The sequence below is a fragment of the Crocuta crocuta genome, unplaced genomic scaffold, assembly GCF_008692635.1.
Source record: "Crocuta crocuta isolate KB4526 unplaced genomic scaffold, BGI_CrCroc_1.0 scaffold29, whole genome shotgun sequence".
NCBI lineage: Eukaryota > Metazoa > Chordata > Mammalia > Carnivora > Hyaenidae > Crocuta > Crocuta crocuta.
Window position 1 is genome coordinate 5,410,533 of NW_027533280.1, and position 19,526 is coordinate 5,430,058.

The 19,526-nt window shown below is 50.4% G+C and overlaps 1 protein-coding gene across 1 annotated transcript in view; it reads left to right on the forward strand.

Moving 5' to 3' along the window:
* Positions 1-19,253, forward strand: part of CUX2 (cut like homeobox 2) — a 221,955-nt gene extending 202,702 nt beyond the window's left edge. Inside the window, exons 17-22 of the mRNA XM_077747959.1 lie at positions 2,066-2,859; positions 3,602-3,761; positions 9,554-9,823; positions 11,041-11,229; positions 12,418-12,691; positions 16,223-19,253. Coding sequence (XP_077604085.1) covers positions 2,066-2,859; positions 3,602-3,761; positions 9,554-9,823; positions 11,041-11,229; positions 12,418-12,691; positions 16,223-17,024 — 2,489 coding nt within the window. The 3' untranslated portion in view covers positions 17,025-19,253. The remainder of the gene's footprint in view (positions 1-2,065; positions 2,860-3,601; positions 3,762-9,553; positions 9,824-11,040; positions 11,230-12,417; positions 12,692-16,222) is intronic.
* The last annotated feature ends 273 nt before the right edge of the window (positions 19,254-19,526 follow it).

A 19,526-nucleotide genomic window follows, 5' to 3' on the forward strand; every position in this document is an offset into this window, starting at 1 on the left:
TTCTTGATCAGCTCTTGTGGCAAGAGAGGCAGTCATTCAGTAAACATTGGTTAAGCACCTACTGCATACTGGACACAGGTTACAGCTGTGAACAAGACACAATATTGGAGTGAAAAGAACCATGAGAAAAAGACTAATTGAAGTCTCCCACTAAACAACAGGACAGCTGAGACCAGAGAGGGAGAGACGTACTCACAGTTACCCAGGTCTCCTGACTCCCGGTACAGTGCTCTCCCATGGGGATGGGAGGATCAGAAACAACACTCGAGAGAGCACAGAGAGTAAAAAGGCAATGTCATGGCAGAGTGGGCCAGCCAGGGGCACTCCACGCAGGGCCTGTGAAGAGGTAGCAAGGGAAGAAGTGGCCAGTGACTGCCCCATGCCCCTGACAAGAGTGAAAGCGACTAGGGGCACCTGGGTGGCTCAGCCAGTTAAGCGTCCGACTTCAGCTCAGGTCATGATCTCATGGTTCATGAGTTCGAGCCCTGCGTCGAGCTCTGTGCTGACAGCCAGCTCAGAGCCTGGAGCCTGTTTCGGATTCTGTATCTCCCTCCCTCTTTCACCCTCCCCTGCTCACGCTGTCTCTCTCACTCTCTCAGAAATAAATAAAACAGTAAAAAAAAAAAGAGTGAAAGCAACTAGCAGCCCCCCAGGCTCCCCAGGGAGGAAATGAATATGACTGACTGCTGACCCGAGAGTTCTACTCTGGGAATTGAGGGAAGTATCCAGGATGGGGACAGAGGTTTATATAGAAGCTATTCCTTTGTCGTTGTTCACAGCTGTGACAAACTGGAAACAACCTAACTGCCCAGCAGTCGGGGTTTAGGTAAATAAAACAGAGAATATGCCTTCAAGTGGCATAGGCAACCATGAGAGATAGAACTTCTAATCATAAGACAAAATACTCCTGTTGATACCAGGAGGGGACAAACCAGGCTACACTCCCACATCAAGTATGATCGCCCCATGCATGAAGGTAGAAGGAAGCCCAAAGAAATACCTGAGGATATTTCATATGGTTACCCTTGAGAGAGAGATCAAGAGGATTTTCCTTTTCATCTTAACTTTTGCTCTCTTCACTCTCCGCAATAGGCATGCAGTACTCTTTTATTTTAATTGAGGCAAAACTTGCTAGCCATTTTAAAGTGAACGATTCCATGGCATTTAGTATATTCACAAAGTTGGGCAGCCACCACTGGATAGTATTCCACTGTGTGATCACGTCACTACCCATTATCCCTTCTGTTCTTCATGGGCATTTTGTTCATGCCATTACTTTGCTGTTAGAATAAGTGAAGCAGCTTCTTTTATGTACTGTAGTGTTTTCCTTGTTTTTGACATTGCATACATGTCTTAGCACATTTAAAAGACAGGTCTTTTTTTATATTGCATTTTCCCCATAAGCACTTTCTCTGCATACGCTAAAATCTCACTGTCTACCTAGTTTTAGTGGCTGTCTAATATTCTGCCATACAGATGGGTCATAATTTATCCCACCCCTGATTGTCGTACACAGAAGTTCGTTCAACATTTGGCGTCATAAACACAGGCATACATCTTTTTAGCGCATTTCATTTTATTGCGCTTTATAGATTTTGCTCTTGTTTTAAACTGAAGGTTTGTGGCAACCCTATGTCAGGCAAGTCTATTGGCTCCATTTTTTCAGCATTTACTCACTTGGTGTCTCTGTGTGACATTTGGGCAATTCTCTCAGTATCTCAAATGCTTCCGTTACTACTCTATTTGTTATGATCATCTGTGGTCGGCGATTATGACCTGCTGAAAGCTCAGGTGATGGTTGGCATTTTTTAGCAGTGAAATATTTTTTAGTTCAGGTATGGACGTTGGGGGTTTTTTGAGCCATGATGCAGACCAAATAGACTACAGTGCAGCATAAACATAATTTTTGGTTACACTGGGAAACCAAAAATTTCATGACTGGTTTTATTGCAGTATTTCCACAGCATCTCCAAAGTATACTTACGCTGACACTGTGAACGCCTTTGCCCTTCAAACCATGCCCCTGACCGTGGGCCTCTGGCCACCCTGTCCTCCCCCCCAACAGGTGAGTCCAAGAACCCCACAGCCCCACTGAGCATCGCCAATGGCGCAGCCCCCGCCAGCACCTCGGAAGATGCCATCAAGAACATTCTGGAACAAGCCCGCCGCGAGATGCAGGCGCAGCAGCAGGCCCTGCTGGAGATGGAGGCAGGCCCCCGGGGCCGCTCCGTGCCTCCCTCGCCCCCAGAGCGGCCCTCGCTGGCCGCCGTGAGCCAGAACGGGGCTCCAGCCTACGTCAAGCAGGAGGACAGCAGTGGTGGCGGCGGCGGCGGTGGGGGAACCAGCAGCAGCTCCACACAGACCTCGCTCACGGTCTTGTCTCCCGCCGCCTTCGTGCAGAGCATCATCCGGAAGGTCAAGTCGGAGATCGGAGACGCCGGCTACTTCGACCACCACTGGGCCTCGGACCGTGGCCTGCTCAGCCGCCCCTACGCCTCTGTCTCGCCCTCCCTCTCCTCCTCCTCCTCCGGCTACTCTGGACAGCCCAACGGGCGGGCCTGGCCCCGGGGGGATGAGGCCCCCACAGCCCCCGAGGACGAAGCAGCGGGGGGCGAGGATGAGCCCCCCAGGGTGGGCGAGCTGAAGGCCGAAGGGGGCGTCCCTGAGGCAGGCAGCGGGGGGCGGCTGGCCTACTACCCCGCATACGTGCCCCGCACGCTGAAGCCCACGGTGCCGCCCTTGACCCCCGAGCAGTACGAGCTTTACATGTACCGAGAGGTGGACACGCTGGAGCTGACCCGTCAGGTCAAGGAGAAGCTAGCCAAGAATGGGATCTGCCAGAGGATCTTCGGGGAGAAGGTGAAGATAGTGGGGCCCATGGGACCTAGGGAGGGAGGACCAGCTGAGGACCCACCCCCCAGCGTTCATGGTCTTGAGAAGAAAGGGTGTCTGTATAAACAGGAACAAGGCCAAAACAGAATTCAAACCCAGGTCTGCATGACCCCAAACCTTTTTTCCTGCATCCACTTGTCCCTGGGTCCTGTGGGAAGGGAGGGCTGGGCTGACATTCAGTTCTGTGGTTGTTAAAGCAGTGAAATGCTTCCATCCGGTTAGGAATAGCCACTTGACTCTCCTCCTCCAGAATCCTCTGTTCCTCCTGATGGTCCAGCCACTAAGGGGTTAAGGCTCGGCCCAGCCAGTGTTTCCCTGCAATACCAGTGGTTAAGTAGTTTATAACATCACCTCTGCCCTTGGCAGAGGAGCAGGTAGCCAGGTGAGCTGAAAGGAAGAGGAATGACCTCAATGGAAGGTGCCTCTTCCTAGAAGAGGGGGCTTTTGAGGGGGCTTAAACTCAAAAAGTATTCTTGCACGTAGGTATATCTGGAAGGGCACTGCAGATGGGGGACGGGGGGGTGGGGTGGCGGGGGATGGGACAGGCACACAGCAGGCACCTGGGAATGAAGAACAAATCAAGGCAGCCCTGGCCCCCCAGGGCATCAGAGTGAACCGTGGGCCCTAAGCGTCCTGCGGAGAGGGAGGGAGGGAGTGGCCGGGGTCCCAGGGCTCTGTCTCCTAACCTTCCTGCTCCTCCCGTCCCCAGGTGCTGGGCCTGTCACAGGGCAGTGTGAGCGACATGCTGTCCAGGCCAAAGCCGTGGAGCAAGCTGACACAGAAGGGGCGGGAGCCCTTCATCCGTATGCAGCTGTGGCTCTCGGACCAGCTCGGCCAGGCCATCAGCCAGCAGCCCAGCGCCTCTCAGGGTGAGTGTGTTGGGGACACTCTCGTGGGATGCTGCCAGCCCCGGAACCGCCGTGACTTCTGTCTGGCCGACTGCATTGTGCTCCTAGATGGTCTCCCTGCTTTTCATCCTTCCCTCAACCAGAGGGATGCTGTCAGTTGGTGGTTTTAAACCCTAGGTGGCGCCTCAATGCCTAGAGCAAGTGGAGAAAATTCCTTGCCTGCAGAGCCGCCCTCCCATCCCCTGACCAGAATCACTGGTTGATCTCTTGTTCCAAGTAATCCAGCATTCAGCCTCAGAATCCTTGGCAGAGACATTAATGATGCACAGGCGAGGTGGAGTCTGAACGTTGCCTGAGTGAGGAAACTGAGGCTCAGAGAGTTGCCCAAAGTCACAGAGCCAAAATGGAAGGATGGAGTCAGGGGAGGGACTCTAGAAAGCTCAGGCTCCCTCCGCCATGATGAGCAATGGGCAGGTCAGTCAGAGTCCCGGTGAAGCGCAGGGATCAACAAGAAGACTACCATAATGTTAGGCAACAGAATCATCCCAGGGATTGGTGTTTATTTTAGAAGTTCATGTCCACAAAACAAGACTGCACATTGTTGTAGCATTGGCTACAAGCCTATAGATTAAAATGTCAAAAAGAGGGGTGCCTGGCTGTCTCCATCAGTAGATCATGTAACTCTCCATTTCAGGGTCGTGAGTTCACGCCCCATGCTGGGTGTGGAGCTTACTTAAACACCTGGGTGGCTCAGTCAGTTAAGCATCTAACTCTTGATTTCGGCTCAGGTCATGATCTTGTGGTTTGTGGGACTGAGCCCTGCATTGGGACACTCAAACAACTGAGCCGCCCAGGCGCCCTGTTGCTCTTTGTCTTTAAAACAGACATAGAGAGGGGGCACCTGGGCGCCTCAGTTGGTTAAGCGTCTGACTCTTGGTTTCGACTGAGGTCATGATCTCGCAGTTTGTGGGTTCGAGCCCTGCATTGGGCTCTGTGCTAATGGCACAGAGCCCGCTGGGGATTCCCTCCCTCTCTACCCCTCCTGTGCTCGCTTGCTTGCTCTCTCTCTCAAAAATACCTAAACACTAAAAAAATTTTTTTAATAAAAACAGGGGGATTTGAAGCAAATAACAGAGTGTTAACATCTATTCGGGTCATGGACCCAGGGAAGGGAAGGAGGATTTACATTTTCTTTTTTGTATATTTCTAGACTTTAAAATATTTTATAATTAAAATTTTTAATTGAAAAACCCTGCTGCACCAGACCATTATAAGAACCACTGCAACCGCCCTAATTTGTCACACATGCGGCTGAGCGCTTATGGTGCTTTCATCTTTAATCCTCACATTAGTCTTGACGGGAGGGACTATTTGTCACTCCTACTTCACAAAAGAAGAAATGGAGGGTCTGAGTAGTACAGTGATTTGCCCAAGGTCACCTGCTGGTTAGTGGAAGAGCCAAGATTAGAACACAGGGCAATGGCCATTAGGGTCCACAAGAGTGCCTACCCCAGAGCCCATACCTGTGAAAGAGTTCCCATCCTTGTCCTTGTGTTGTGTTGTGTTGTGTTGTATTTTAATTAATTTTCTTATCGTGGTAAAGTTGATAAAAAAAAAATTTACCATTTGAACCACTTTTAAAGTGTACAGTTCAGTGGCATTTATTACATTCACAACTTTTTACAGCCACCACTTCTACCTAGTTCCAGGACATTCTCATCACCCCAGAAAGAACCCTGTGCCCATGAAGCAGCCACACCCACTCACCCCTCCCCCACCGTAACCACGAATCTGATTCCTGTCGTATGGATTTGCCTCTTCTGAATATTCCTATCAATGGAATCATGCAATATGTGGCTTTTTGCATCTGGCTTTCACTTAGCCTGTGGTTTCAAGGTACATCCATGCTGTAGCATGTGTCGGTACTTCATTCCTTTTCACGGCCAAATAATATTTCCTTTAGACCACCTTTTGGCTATTGTGAATAACACTGCTATGTATACTCATGTGCATGTTTTTGAACACCTGTTTTTGATTCCTTTGGCTGTATACCTCTGAGTGGAATTTCTGGGTCATATGATTATTTTTTAATAAAGTTTATTTATTTTGAGAGAGAGTACACACTCACCTGTGCACATGGCAGAAAGAGAGCGAGGAAGAATACCAAGCAGGCTCCATGCTGTCAGTACAGAGCCTGATGTGAGGCTCGAACTCAGGAATGGTGAGATCATGACCTGAGCCAAAATCAACAATCAGACACTTAGCCAACTGAGCCACCCAGGTGCCCTGGTCATATGAAAATTCTGTGTTTAACTTAGGAACTTCTGAGCTGTTTTCCATAGTGACGGCACCATTTCCATCCTGACAGCAATGTCGGGGAAGGGGTTCCTATAGCTCCACTTCCTCCCCAGCACCTGCTATTCTCCTGGTTTGACTGGAGCCATCCCAGTGGGTGTGAATTGGCATCTCATTGCAGTTTTGATTTGCATTTCCTATGTGTCTAATTGTTTTGGTTTTTAAAAATGTCTTTGTTGCGTAAGGCTAGAATTAGGCACAGACAACCCAGCATGGTGCTCCTAGTGGAGGAAACAGGACAAGCAAAGGCGAGGAGGAAGGATCATCCAGACAGGGAAGGGAGTGAGGTCCAGTGAGCATGAACGCCTTGTCCCCTGTCCCTCCGCAGACCAGGCAGCCAGGGCCCAGGTTCATGGAAGCAGAGATGTGAGCAGTAGCTGCTGGCTCGGGGGGCAGGGGGCTGATCCAACCAGGGCCCCCACAGCCACCACCCATCCACAGAGCGGCAGGAGAGGGGTCCACTGCCCACGAGGTGCCACAGCGTCCAGCCATAGGCTTGAGTATGAATCTGTCCCACCCCCCATTTTGTCCTTGGCCCAGGAGTTGGGGCCGAGCTGGATGCCAAAGGAAGGTTCCAAAGCATGGCATCCCCACACCAGCCGCCTGCCACAAAACCTGGCTCGCCTTCAGCGATGCCCACAGTGGCGGACGTGGGTACAGACAACGGCCACTTGTGTCTGAGGCTTCTCAGAATTCTCTGGCGGTTGAGGAAGCCCTGCTCTGCCCACATGGTCTCTGACTTTCCTCCAAGTCTCTCCATGTCATTCTTCTGTCCCTCTCTCTTGTCTTCCTGGAGTCTTTCTTACTGTGTCTCTTTGTCCCAGTCTCTCTCCCCACATCGTTTTCTTTCCTTGTCCCTGTCTCCCACTCTGGTCTGTGTCCTCCGTCACTCATCCCTCCTTCCCTCTCTCCCTCACTGTCTCTTCACTGTGACCAACTGTCCCGTTTGCCCAGGACACGGGACTTTCTGTACAACAACCAGGAAAGTCCCGGGCAGACAGGTCACCTGCTCTCCCCACTCTGCCCTGCTCCAGAGCCTCTGCTCAAGCCCCAGCCAACCTGACTGTCCAGCCTCTCAGTGCTTTATATTTAGCGCGTTCCTCCTGATAGGGTTGATTTCTGAATCTTTCAATAATTTTGTCGGAAGCGGTCTTGGAAGTCAGAGTAGTCAGAAGAGGCCAACGTTCTGCCTGGGGGCTGGCTGGTTTCAGCCTCATCATCTGGGTTGCCCTCCATCTCCTCATCCCGCTCCCTCTCTGGCTGGAAAGCTGGCCCTTTAGGTAGGGATGCAGTTTTCCCAAGAGGCAGATGCCTTCAAAGACCTTAGATTCTCCTCCAGCGGAGCCCAACCCCTCTCCCATGGCAGCCACAGAAGGACTCTTGAAACAGCCTCTGGCTTCCCCAGCCTGGCCCTTCCCCACCAGCTCTGCGTCTGGATGCACCAGCCACCTGGATGACCAGGATCACCCTGATTTGGGGAAGGCAGGGAACAGTAGTGTCCTTCCACGTCCACGGATATGGGCTGCCGGACCCACAGGGCTCTGATGTCACTACTCAGAACTTGGAGGCTTCACTTTGCCCCTTACAGGGATAAGCAGAGGTCCTGACTCAGATTTATCCATTCAACAGTCTTCTGCCCAACACCTCCTTCTTCCCCAGGCTCCAGACTCACCCCCGACTAACATGTGGTCCCTGCCTTCCAGGGGCCTGCTTGGATGAGAGGACTGTGATTCAGGGACTGGGTGTTAGCAAGGTCATCATCAAAGACACCCAACATGTCTTCCACATGGCTTTTCTAACATATATTCACACAAATGTCTTTTGATGAATGAAAACTGTGGCTTATAAACTCACTTTTTAAAATATGCCATTGTACTGTGGACATCCTTTTAGCTTTACTGAGATAAGTTTGACATATTAACATGGTGGGAGTTTAAACGATGATAATGTGGCGGTGATATGATATGCATGTGTATTGTAAAATGTTTACCACAGTAAAACTAGTTAACACATTCTTCACCTCCCATAGTTACCATTTTGTTGTTATGCTGGGAATAGTAAAGCCCCTCTCTCGCAGGCAGGGTCAAGCACATAATGCAGGATTGTTAACCACAGTCATCTTGCTGTACGTTAGATCCCCAGAACTTGCTCATCTTACACGGACGTCTTTTCATTACGTTATTATTTTGTGTTTATTGCTTATTTTGAGAGAAAGAGAGCACAAGCAGGGGAGGGGCAGAGAGAGGGAGAGAGGATCCCAAGCAGGCTCAGTGCTGCCAGCACAGAGCCTGATGTGGGGCTCGATCCCACAGACTGTGGGATCATGTCCTGAGCTGAAATCAAGAGTCAGATGTTTAACCTACTGAGCCACCCAGGTGCCCCTCAGTACATTGTTAACTGCTTTAGGAAATGACCATATTTTATTTTGCTAATCTCTGGTGGTTGAGCTTATAGGGGGTTGCCAACTAATTTTTTACAACTTTTCATTTTTGAAGTAATTTCTGATTAACTGAAGAGTTGAAACAATAGAACACCAGAGTCTCTGTACCCCACAAACAAACTCACCAGTTGCTAATTTTGCCATATTTGCGCTCTTTCTCTCCAGACCATTTGAGATGTTAGTTGACAACACCCTGTTCCTTTACCCCTCAATGCTTCAAAAAGTATTCCCCAAGAATGAGAAAGAAATGTGACAATGATACTATACTGTTAATGTAGCTCACTATCTATATTCAAATTTCTTTGGTAGTCCCTATAATATCCTTCATGTAATTTTTTTAAGTAAATTCTACTCCCAACATGGGACTTGAACTCAACCCCAAGATCAAGAGTCTCATGCTCTACCGACTGAGCCCGCCGGGCACCCCATCCTTTATAAAATTTTGTTTCTCCCTGTCTAGGATCAGATCCAGGACTCCTTGTATTTAGTTGTTATGTCTCTTTAGTCTCTCAATTTGCACAATTCTTCTGCCTCTCTTTGTTTTCCGATTTTGACATTTTTGAAGCCAGTTATTCTATAAAGCATCTCAAGTTCAGCTTTGTCCGAGAAACATCACACTTTTAGCAGAAATATCACACAAGTGCTGCTGTGTCCTTCTCAGTACATGGCATCAGGAGGCACCAATGTTGATTTGTCCTTTGATTAGTGATGTTAACTTTGGTCATTTGGTTAAGGTGATGTCTGCCAAGTATCTATACTGGAGAGTTAACTACTTTTCCCTTTGTAATTAATAAGTGTCTTGTAAAGAAATACCTAGAGATCATGTAAATACCCTACTCTTCATCGAACTTGTATCTGCTGGTATTTGCATCCAGGATGGTCCCTGCCTAAGATACTACTATTGTGGTTGCAAAATGGACTGTTGCCAACACTTGGCCCTAACAAACAAGCCACCCAAACAGGATGTGTCTGTTCCAAATGGCAGTAACTACCTTCTCTATCTCTCTGTGGCCCACAGCCAGTCCCGCGGAACCGAGGTCCTCACCATCCCCGCCCCCTAGCCCTACGGAGCTGGAGAGGAGCTCCCAGGAGCCCTTGAGCCTGGCACTGGAGGGCAGCAAGGAAAACCAGCAGCCGGAGGGACGCCCCAGCTCTTCGCTGGGGGGGAAGGTGTACTCGGGCAGCCAGGCCACAGGGGGCATCCAGGAGATCGTGGCCATGTCCCCCGAGCTGGACACATACTCCATCACCAAGAGAGTCAAAGAGGTCCTCACAGACAACAACCTAGGTACAGCGTAGTGGGAATCAAGGATGCTGCCTCGTGCCTTGATTGGCTCTTATTTGCCTTAAGCAAAGGGTCCACACTGAGATCCCGGGGCCCAGGGTCCTGCCTGTAGGTGCCCATCAGCCCAGCTGTACCCAGGACTCCAACCCAGGTCAGGTCCCTAGAGTAGGACAAAAGGGAGGTGAGTGCAGGTCTGATGTGACCTGAAATCCTCAGCCCACAGTGACAGAGAGGCTCTAGCACAGTCCTGACCCAGGGCTGAGCCCTTTGCCCTCTGGGGATACAGGGAAGAGACTGTTCTAGAACTCTTTCACTCGTTGGATCACAAACTCCTCTGAGTCTCCAGGGCAGCTCAGGCCCCTTTCCCAGAGGGGTGCACACGGACCCCAAATTGTTCACTGCAATTTCTATTATAAAAATAAGACATCTTCATTATTTTAAAATATCAAACAGTACAGAAAAAAAAGTAAGCCGAAAAGTAAATAAAATTCCCCCAATCTCCCAGTCACCCTCCACAGTTTTTATATCTTCAATACTTTCTGAAAACATACAAGAATACATGTATACCTGATTTCTTCATTTTTTTTCTATGTAGCTGAATTTATATACGCACTGTCCTCTTCCTTGCTTTTTAGAAGTGAACACTGTTTTGTGGACACGCTTCCACATTAGAATGATCAGACCACCTGCAGTCATTTTCCCTGTTGCAGACTGTTTCAGGCCAGGGATGTCCCACACCTTTTACCCAATTGATGGGCATCTTGGTGATTTCCAGTATCCCGCTGCCTTTGAAACTACATCCGTGTGCACCTCTGTGCCTTTGAGTGGGTACAGCTGGCGGATAGATCCCAGGCGGTGGAATCACTGGATCAGAGAATAGAACATTGAAATTTTGATAGAATCTGTCAAATTACTCTCTAACGAGGTGATATTAATTTTCACACATAAAGTTTTCAGACGTGTTGAGGGAAGCTCCTACGAGGGCAGAAAACCTAAATTATTAGAGCATTTTTTTTGGTAGCTGTCAGGTCCCCTAACGCCAACCCCCTATTTTGCAGAACGGTCCCCTCCAGATTCTCCCCAGGTGGGGGGGGTCCCCAGTGTGGATGGTCCTTCCTTCTGAGCTAGTGGAGACATCCCTGGGTTCTCCTCATTTTCTTGTCTCCCTTGGGAGCACACCGCCCAGCCTGGGGTAACAGGTTGCCCTCCCCTGTCCCTAGGGCAGCGGCTGTTTGGGGAGAGCATCCTGGGGCTGACGCAGGGCTCCGTGTCTGACCTCCTGTCCCGGCCCAAGCCCTGGCACAAGCTGAGCCTGAAGGGGCGGGAGCCCTTTGTGCGCATGCAGCTGTGGCTCAGTGACCCCCATAATGTGGAGAAGCTGAGGGACATGAAGAAGCTGGAGAAGAAAGGTGAGCCCTGGGATTCTGGCTGTGACTTGAGGTTTTCCCTTTGGAGCCATCCCTAGTTGTGTGACAAATAAACCCAAGGCCCCACGGATGCCATCTCAGCCTGGTGCAGGCTGCAAAAAAAAAAAAAAAAAACAATCCCCCAGAATGTAATTGAAAACAATTAAAACATTTACTGTTTTTCCCATGAAAATCCCAATACCTCCCCTCTCAGCATCCTTCCATACACCCATAGCTGCTTCGAAGTCTCTGCCAGCCCGAGCTGCATAGTCCCTCCCTTTCTGAACCCCCTTTGCCTGTTACCCAGAATCTGCACAAGACACAAAATTGGCCCAGCAAACAGGAGTCCGCCCTTATGGGTGTGGAGAAGGGGATTGCAGATTCTCACATTATATCCCTGAAAACTTGAGCTGGCATTGAGCACCTGCTGTGTGCCCACCTAATCTCATGCTGTGCTGAAAATGTTCTGAAAAGCCCAAGGTTGGGAGATGAGATACAAGGAACTGAAAAAGTTGTCACCCAGGGCACCAAGGTAGTTCCTGGTGAGGGCCCAGGGCCAAGCCCGGCTGTAAAGGGCACACGTGCTGTTGGCATCAGCCAGCTCTGCAATTGACTTGGCCTGCCACTTCCTGACTGTGTGATGTTGGGCAAGTTAAGCCCTCTCTCTGTGCCTCATTCTCCTTCCTGAAAACTATAAAAGTCTCAGGGCATTGCTGTGAGGATTAAGTTATGTCCTCCATTCTGAAGTAGGCATCATTTCTTCCCCTACTTTTTGACAATTTGTGGTTGCGATGCATTGTGCAATTATGGGGACAGTTTAAATTAATGTCCCTCCCTGGCCCCCAAGACTGTAGTGAAATTCAGTGACACTTCTGTCAACCAAGGGAATGCTGAAGAGCACCGGTGTTGAGCACTCCCTATCTGGGAGGGCTCTGCTAAGCTCTCTGCGTACTTAACACCTGGGTGTTAACGACCAGACTTGACAGGCAGGTGTGAGCAGAGCGGCCTCTCAGCAGAGGAGCCGGAAGTATGTGGAAGCAGAGCAAGGAGGGAGACAAGGATAAGACTAGCTGCGGGCCCCTGAGCTCAGGACACCAGCCTGCAGCGGCCCCCACCCCATGTGCCCACCGCCCCTGGGGGATGGGCCTCGGGGCACCCCCCTCAGTGCTTCCTCCCCCCTGCCTGGCCCAGCCTACCTCAAGCGCAGGTACGGCCTCATTAGCACCGGCTCCGACAGCGAGTCTCCCGCCACCCGCTCCGAGTGCCCCAGCCCCTGCCTGCAGCCCCAGGACCTGAGCCTCCTGCAAATCAAGAAGCCCCGAGTGGTGCTGGCGCCGGAGGAGAAGGAGGCGCTGAAGAAGGCCTACCAGCTGGAGCCCTACCCCTCCCAGCAGACCATCGAGCTCCTCTCCTTCCAGCTCAACCTCAAGACCAACACCGTCATCAACTGGTTCCACAACTACAGGTGCAGTGCTGGGGCGTGCACTGGGGGGGTGGCCCCGTCCTGGGGCTGGGGGAGCGCAGCTTGGCCTCTGAGAGGTGGGGAGACCGGAGTCCAGGTGAACCTGGGTGTGAATCACAGCTCCGCTTTCCAGCTCTGTGAGAATCTGAGCACGTCACATCCCTGAGCCTCAGTCTCCTGACCTACAAAATGGGAACCATAGTGGGATCTGCTTCCTAGAGTGGTCCTGAGGAGTCAGTGGGCTACCATATTTACATACAATACTGGTCACATGGTATGGGGTAGGTGATGACAAGCTTGTCACTGCCTTAATTATCCATCCAGTTTGCTCTATGTCTGCCTCTGTGAAGGGACAAGAATGCTGTTTGGGACACAGAGCTGAGGAGCCCTCACTGCCCACTGAGATTCATGTTGGGGCCCTGATCTGCGGCTCTTGGCCTCTTCCCCCCCACACACAAGCCCAAAGAAATCCCTCTGGCAGCCCCTTAGCCTCCAGCCTCCTGGAGGAGTGAGTGATTCCTATTTCTGTGGCTGCCTCCCACTCGACACTCTCTAATCTTGTGGGTCCCTGGCCCACAGTGGTGGCTGGGCTTCCTGGGAACTCAGTCCCAGGGCTGGCGGGGGGCATTGACTGGGTGCAGCTGTACCTGAGGAGACTGCAGTGGGGGGAGAGTTCGGGGAGGGCCCTGCGGAGAAGGCTTGGTGGAATTCTCGGGACCATCTTTGAGCCCCCTCCCCCCACCAAGCTTCCTGAGCAGGAAAGGTCTCTGGTGTCCATGCTGTGCCAGACAGGAGGGCCACCAGTGTATTCCAGGGGCAGAGAGAAGGCCTCTTGCTCCCCAAGGAAGAGGAGGAAGGAGGAGCCTGGAAAGGTGGAATGTTTGAAATCTCCCTCCGCAGCCCAGGCACAGGCATCACACAGACCTGAGTTCAGTCCCACCTTGGCTGTGTGTTCTTGAGCAAGTCACTGTATTTCTCTGAGTCTCATCCCTGTTAGGGAAACCCAATGCTTACCCCACAATGCTGAATCAAGGATCAAATGAAAAAACTTTAGGCATAAATATGTTGTCAAATGCTGCTGCTTATGACCTGGCTCAGACTTGGGGCCTTCCAAACAGCAAATGACATAGGTCCTTAAATCCTTATATTCCCCTTCCCTTCCTGAGGGATTTGGGGATGTCCTTTCCTCTCCTCTCTTATTCCCCACAGGACCTGAGCACTCCACTTTAATCTAACATATTCATTCAACAAATAGTTGGCAATGTAGGCATAGTGATCCAGGATCTGGAGATACAGGGGTTCAAAGCCATCATCCCTGGCCTTATAGAGCTTAAAATTTTGAACCAGATAGTGTTACTACTATTTAATTGCTATAAAACAGAAAGGAATAAGGGGCTGAGGATAAAGCGAATTCTGTCCAGGGAAGACTCTCCAGAAGAGGTGCCATTTGAGCTGGGTTTTGAAGGATGACAAGGAATTTGCACCTAGAAAAAGAGAGAATTACACTCCCAAAAGAAACTGTTCTCAGAGAGTTCTAGAATATATATTATTTCATTTGGTAAATGTTTATTGAGCACCTACTCTCTACCAGGCACTGACAGAAACAAGACAGAGTCCTCGTCCTTAGCATCTCTTACAGACCAGCAGGGAAGGCCACTCTTAAATGAGCACACTTATTAATGTATCATTACAAACTGCAGTGAACTCTGGGAAAGGTAAATAATAGGATGTTTTGAGAATAAATTACCAGGGAGACCCTGCTATAGATTTAAGAGTCAGGAATTTATTTTTTAAAAAACTAGTTTATACTATGTATGAATGACTGAATGAATGAATGAATGAAGCCTTATATTTGATCTACAGTTTGGAAGTTCTAATGATGGAACTTCAGGCATTGAGCCATGCTAACCCCCGGTCCAATCCCATTTCAGTGGAAACCACTAGGGCTCTCCCTGGTCCCAGCAGCTATTCCTTCTAGAGGAGACTGCAGGTGAAGGTGGAGTGCCTTGAAAGGTGGGCAAGGCCACCTTTGTGGAGAGACTGGGGGCTGAGCCAGATGACCCCTAGGATCAGGATCCTGGGAAGGGACTCCATCCCCAACCTGGGCAGGAAGCCAGGGAGGCAGGAGAGTATAGCCAGATAACTGGGTTCCCAGCCTAATTGCTTACTCTGTGACATGGCAATCTTTGTGCCTCCCTGAGCCTGGTCTCCTGTATCTGTAGGAATGAGACTAGTATCTCTTTCATAAGGTTACTATGTAAAATAAATGCAGTAATCTGCAAAAAGTGCTTGGCCTGGTGCCTGACACATGATAAGCAGCCATTATTACGATGTTTATAATTACAACTTAAATCATTACCCTTATATATAAGTAATATGTACTTTAATGTAAATGGGCAGAGAGCCACAGCATTGAAGGTGCTGAGGAAGCCCTTTTGCTCTGTGACCTTGGACAAGCCATTTGACCTCTCTGAACTTCACTTGCTGTTAGGAAAATGATTACTGGGGTTAGTCCCAATCCTGACTTCCTGTTTCACACATGTAAGACAGCAGGGAAGTGGTTGAAGTGGGGAGAGAATGAGTGGGTTCTGGACTGGAATTTGGGCTACCCAGGTTCTGGTCCTAGCTCTGCCCACGTGTACCATGNCTTCCTGTTTCACACATGTAAGACTAAGTTTCTCTCCGACAGCAGGGAAGTGGTTGAAGTGGGGAGAGAATGAGTGGGTTCTGGACTGGAATTTGGGCTACCCAGGTTCTGGTCCTAGCTCTGCCCACGTGTACCATGGTGATCCGAACAAGTCGCTCTCCACACCTCTATTTCCCCTTCGGGCTGATGTCTAAGTCTGTCCAGGAAAGAAGCAGGGAGTTGGTGCCACAAACCAGATCTGGGTTTGGCTTCAAGAACTACTCTAGACCGACGCTGTCCAAAAGAAATATAATGTGAGCCATGTATGATTTAAAATTTTCTAGGAGCCACATTTAAAAAATTTAAAGAAACACATGAAATTAATTGTAATTTATTTTATTTAGCCTAATATAACCATTTCAATGTGCAGTCAATATAAAAATGTAATTAATGAGACCTTTTCCCTTTTTTGTGTGAAGCCTTTAAAATCCAGTGTGTATTTTTAACCCTTAGAGCACCTCTCAGTTCGGACTAGCCACATTTCAAGTGCTTAAGAGCCACGTGGGGCCGGTGGCTACTGAACTAGACAGTGCAGGTCTAGATCATGAGCTTTGGAATCCAGCAATCCTGAGTTCAAACCCTGGCTCTGCTACTTGCTGGCTGTGTGGCCTGGAGCAAGTCACTCAGCCTCTCTGAGGCTTGTTTCCTCCTCTGTGAAGTAGGGGTAATAATAGCACCCGCTAGTAAGGTTGTTGGCAAAGCTGGCTAAGATGCCGCGTGTGAAGAAGCTTTGTGCCTAGTGAGACCCTGGGGAAGAGGGCAGGGGCAAAATGCCACTTGTCTCGGTAAAATCTAGGGTTAGCCAGGTCCCCCATCCAGCCCCTCACTCACCGCCATCTCTGCCCCAGGTCCCGGATGCGCCGGGAGATGTTGGTGGAGGGGACCCAAGACGAACCAGACCTTGACCCCAGTGGGGGTCCTGGCACCCTGCCACCAGGCCACTCCCACCCAGACCCTACCCCACAGAGCCCCGACTCTGAGGCCGAGGACCAGAAGCCTGCTGTGAAGGAACTGGAGCTCCAGGAAGGCTCCGAGGAGCGCATCACACCCCCAGCCACCCAGGACAAGGCCCAGGTGAGGATTAAGCAGGAACAGACTGAGGAAGACGCAGAGGAAGAGGCGGGCACGCGGCTCCAGAACTCTGGGGAGCCAGACAGAGGCCAAGGTTCTCCCAAAGAGGCGCATCCTGACCACCCGGATAACGACAGACTCCCTAAAGTGGCCCCAGGGCTCCTCCTTCCAGGCGGGACCACTCCAGACTGCCCCTCACTGCAGCCCCCCCAGGAGAGTGAGGGCGGGGAGCGGCTACACCCGGACCCTCTAAGTTTTAAGTCCGTCTCCGAGTCCTCACGCTGCAGCCTGGAGGTGTCGCTGAACTCGCCCTCAGCCGCCTCCTCCCCGGGCCTCATGATGTCTGTGTCACCTGTCCCCTCCTCCTCAGCCCCCATCTCCCCATCCCCACCCGGCGCCCCTCCCGCCAAAGTGCCGAGTGCCAGCCCCACTGCCGACACGGCTGGGGCCCTGCACCCCAGCGCCAAGGTGAACTCCAACTTGCAGCGGCGACACGAAAAGATGGCCAACCTGAACAGCATCATCTACCGGCTAGAGAGGGCTGCCAACCGGGAGGAGGCCCTGGAGTGGGAGTTCTGAAGGCAGGCCCAGGAGGGCAGGGGCACACGGGGGTGGGCCGCCCTTCCGGCTCTCACTCGTCCTGCCAGGCAGGGTGGGGGAAGGAAGGGAGGAGCTCACCATCAAAATGTGGACAGCAGTGTTATGCAGTTTACGTTTTTTGTTGTAATCCTAGTTCTAGGACGTTGTGAGGGAGCGGGTGGGGCACACGCCACTGCCTCCTCTCTTTGGCACCCGCTGCCCCACGGGGCGCCCTCGTCTCCACCCTGGCCTCTCTGCAGGAGGCACAAGCGATGCGGCACCACATTCTCACCTGGAAACTCCAAACTCTTTTAGAAAAAAATAAATATTTATAGACCTCTTTTAGATATTTTAATAAAGGATCCTTTGGAATTTATTCCCAGCCAATGCTGTTTTGATATTACAGAGAGTTATAAAATCAGGATGCTGTCACAACTGTTGCGAAGTATACACCGAAGTTGTGTCGTTTTTTGCCACTAGATGAGATTAAAAGAAGACAATTGTTCAAAGCCATCACAAAACACTATAAGACTGACCAAAATTTAGATAACCCTTGAACTGCGGCTTTTTTCCACATCTGTCTGTGAGACACAGCACATTGCTACTGCTCTTCCAGAAACCGTACTGAAAAGAGAAAGTCCAAAAGACTCTAAATGAAAACCTCAATGCCGTTGAGGATGTGTTTCACTCTGGTGGTCTGTTTTGCAACCTTGATAACACAGAATGTCCCGTGCCGTTGTAAATGTTGTAGAGATGTGGGCTGTGGCCGGCCATCCTACCCAAGATGTGACATGGTACAAAATAAACTACTTCCCCTCCCTCTAGTCAGAAGCCTGTGGGCCGCGGAGGTCGGACACCCAGCCTATCCATCTGTAGACAAGATGTGTTTCTGGATCCTTTGGAAAGCCGGGCGTGGGGTCAGGTGATTGGAGGGCAGCATTTGAGCCAGAGTGACCCTGTTCCCCAGGCCAAATCATGGCCACAGCACAGGAAGTTCCCTACTGGCTTTCCAGAGCAGGACTGTGGCCACCGTCTCCCGCTCCCCGTGCTTTAAGAAAATGATAGCGTTGGTCATCCCATGGGCACCCAGCACCGAAAAGTAGGTTCATCTAACAGAGATTCCCCAGCTCCCTTCTTGCCGTCTCTTTTCTCAAGTTGACCCAGGTGCTGTTTCTGGAAGGCATCTGCAGCTCCCAAGTCCAGAACAAAGCATGAAGGTGGAGTTCACGGCACGGCCACCGTACCCCAGCCTCTAGTCTATCCTCCTGCCTCCCAGCACACGACCTCTGGGGAGCAAAGACTCAATCCCCCAACTCAGAGAAGCCCTTCCTCCAGCACCTTCGCCATCAGGGTCTCTGGCAGGAGAGCTCCCAGTGCAGATGGAACAGCCACCGTGTTGGTTTTTGACTCTCTGTCTCTCTCCTGTTTTTATTTCTTTTCCTTTTCCGAACTCTCTGTGGGAAGGCTGAATTGGTGACTCCCCAGCTGAATGAATCCAGAATGATGATCACAAGGTGGCCATAATCGGTACCAATCCAGTGCCGGGGGGAGATGGCTGATGGGTTTCAAGGATGCAGCAAGCATTTTGAAACCAGGCCAGTAAAACCCAGCGATCAGAAGGGGACAATTGAGGGCTGTTCCAGAAATCTCAACTCTCATGCACCCAGCCCAGGCTGCAGTCTCCATGCCAGTCCCAAGAAGAACAACGCAAACCCTGCAGGAAAATGTCCTTTTCCATACACCCAGGCTATGCATTGAAGAGTTTTCCACTGTATACATTTTTATCCAGATGAAGGTATTTTTATATTTTGACAATAGGAAACAGTGACCAATTTTCAGAGTAATCTGGAACAAACAAAACATCTTCTTTTAGCCACCACCGCCCTGTCACAGGACAACCGTGAGGGAGCACACCACTTTCTACTGTCGAAACCCACACAACATTGAAATGCAGGCTCACCCGCAGACTACAAATCTTAGAGGACTCAATCTGGCTTTTGTGTGACGGGATTTGATTAAGCACTTAGTATAGTCTTTTGAACACAGAAATCCTGTTGTACTTAAAGCTAGCAAACCCATGAACAACTTTGTCAGGTTCACGTCCTATAACGGTAAAAACAAGACAAAAACCCACAAAACCGTTTCTATGAGAGATTGATGAACTTTGTTTAAAATTTTAAAAAGAACACGTTCTGTAAACGCGTCGCTCAATACAGAATTGTATAATAATGTCTGGGTGTCCTGCTTGCTCTGTTCTGGAGCTGGGGATGCAAACCGGGGGTCCAGTCTGGCGCTCAGAGCCAGTATTTACAAAGCAGTATTCTTTTTTAATGTTTTATTTCTGAGAGAAAGAGAGAGAGGCAGCATGAGTAGGGGAGGGTCAGAGAGGGAGGGATAAACAGAATCTGAAACAGGCTCCAGGATCTGAGCTAGCTCTCAGCACAGAGCCCAACGTGAGGCTCAGACCCACAGACTGTGAGATCATGACCTGAGCCGAAGTCG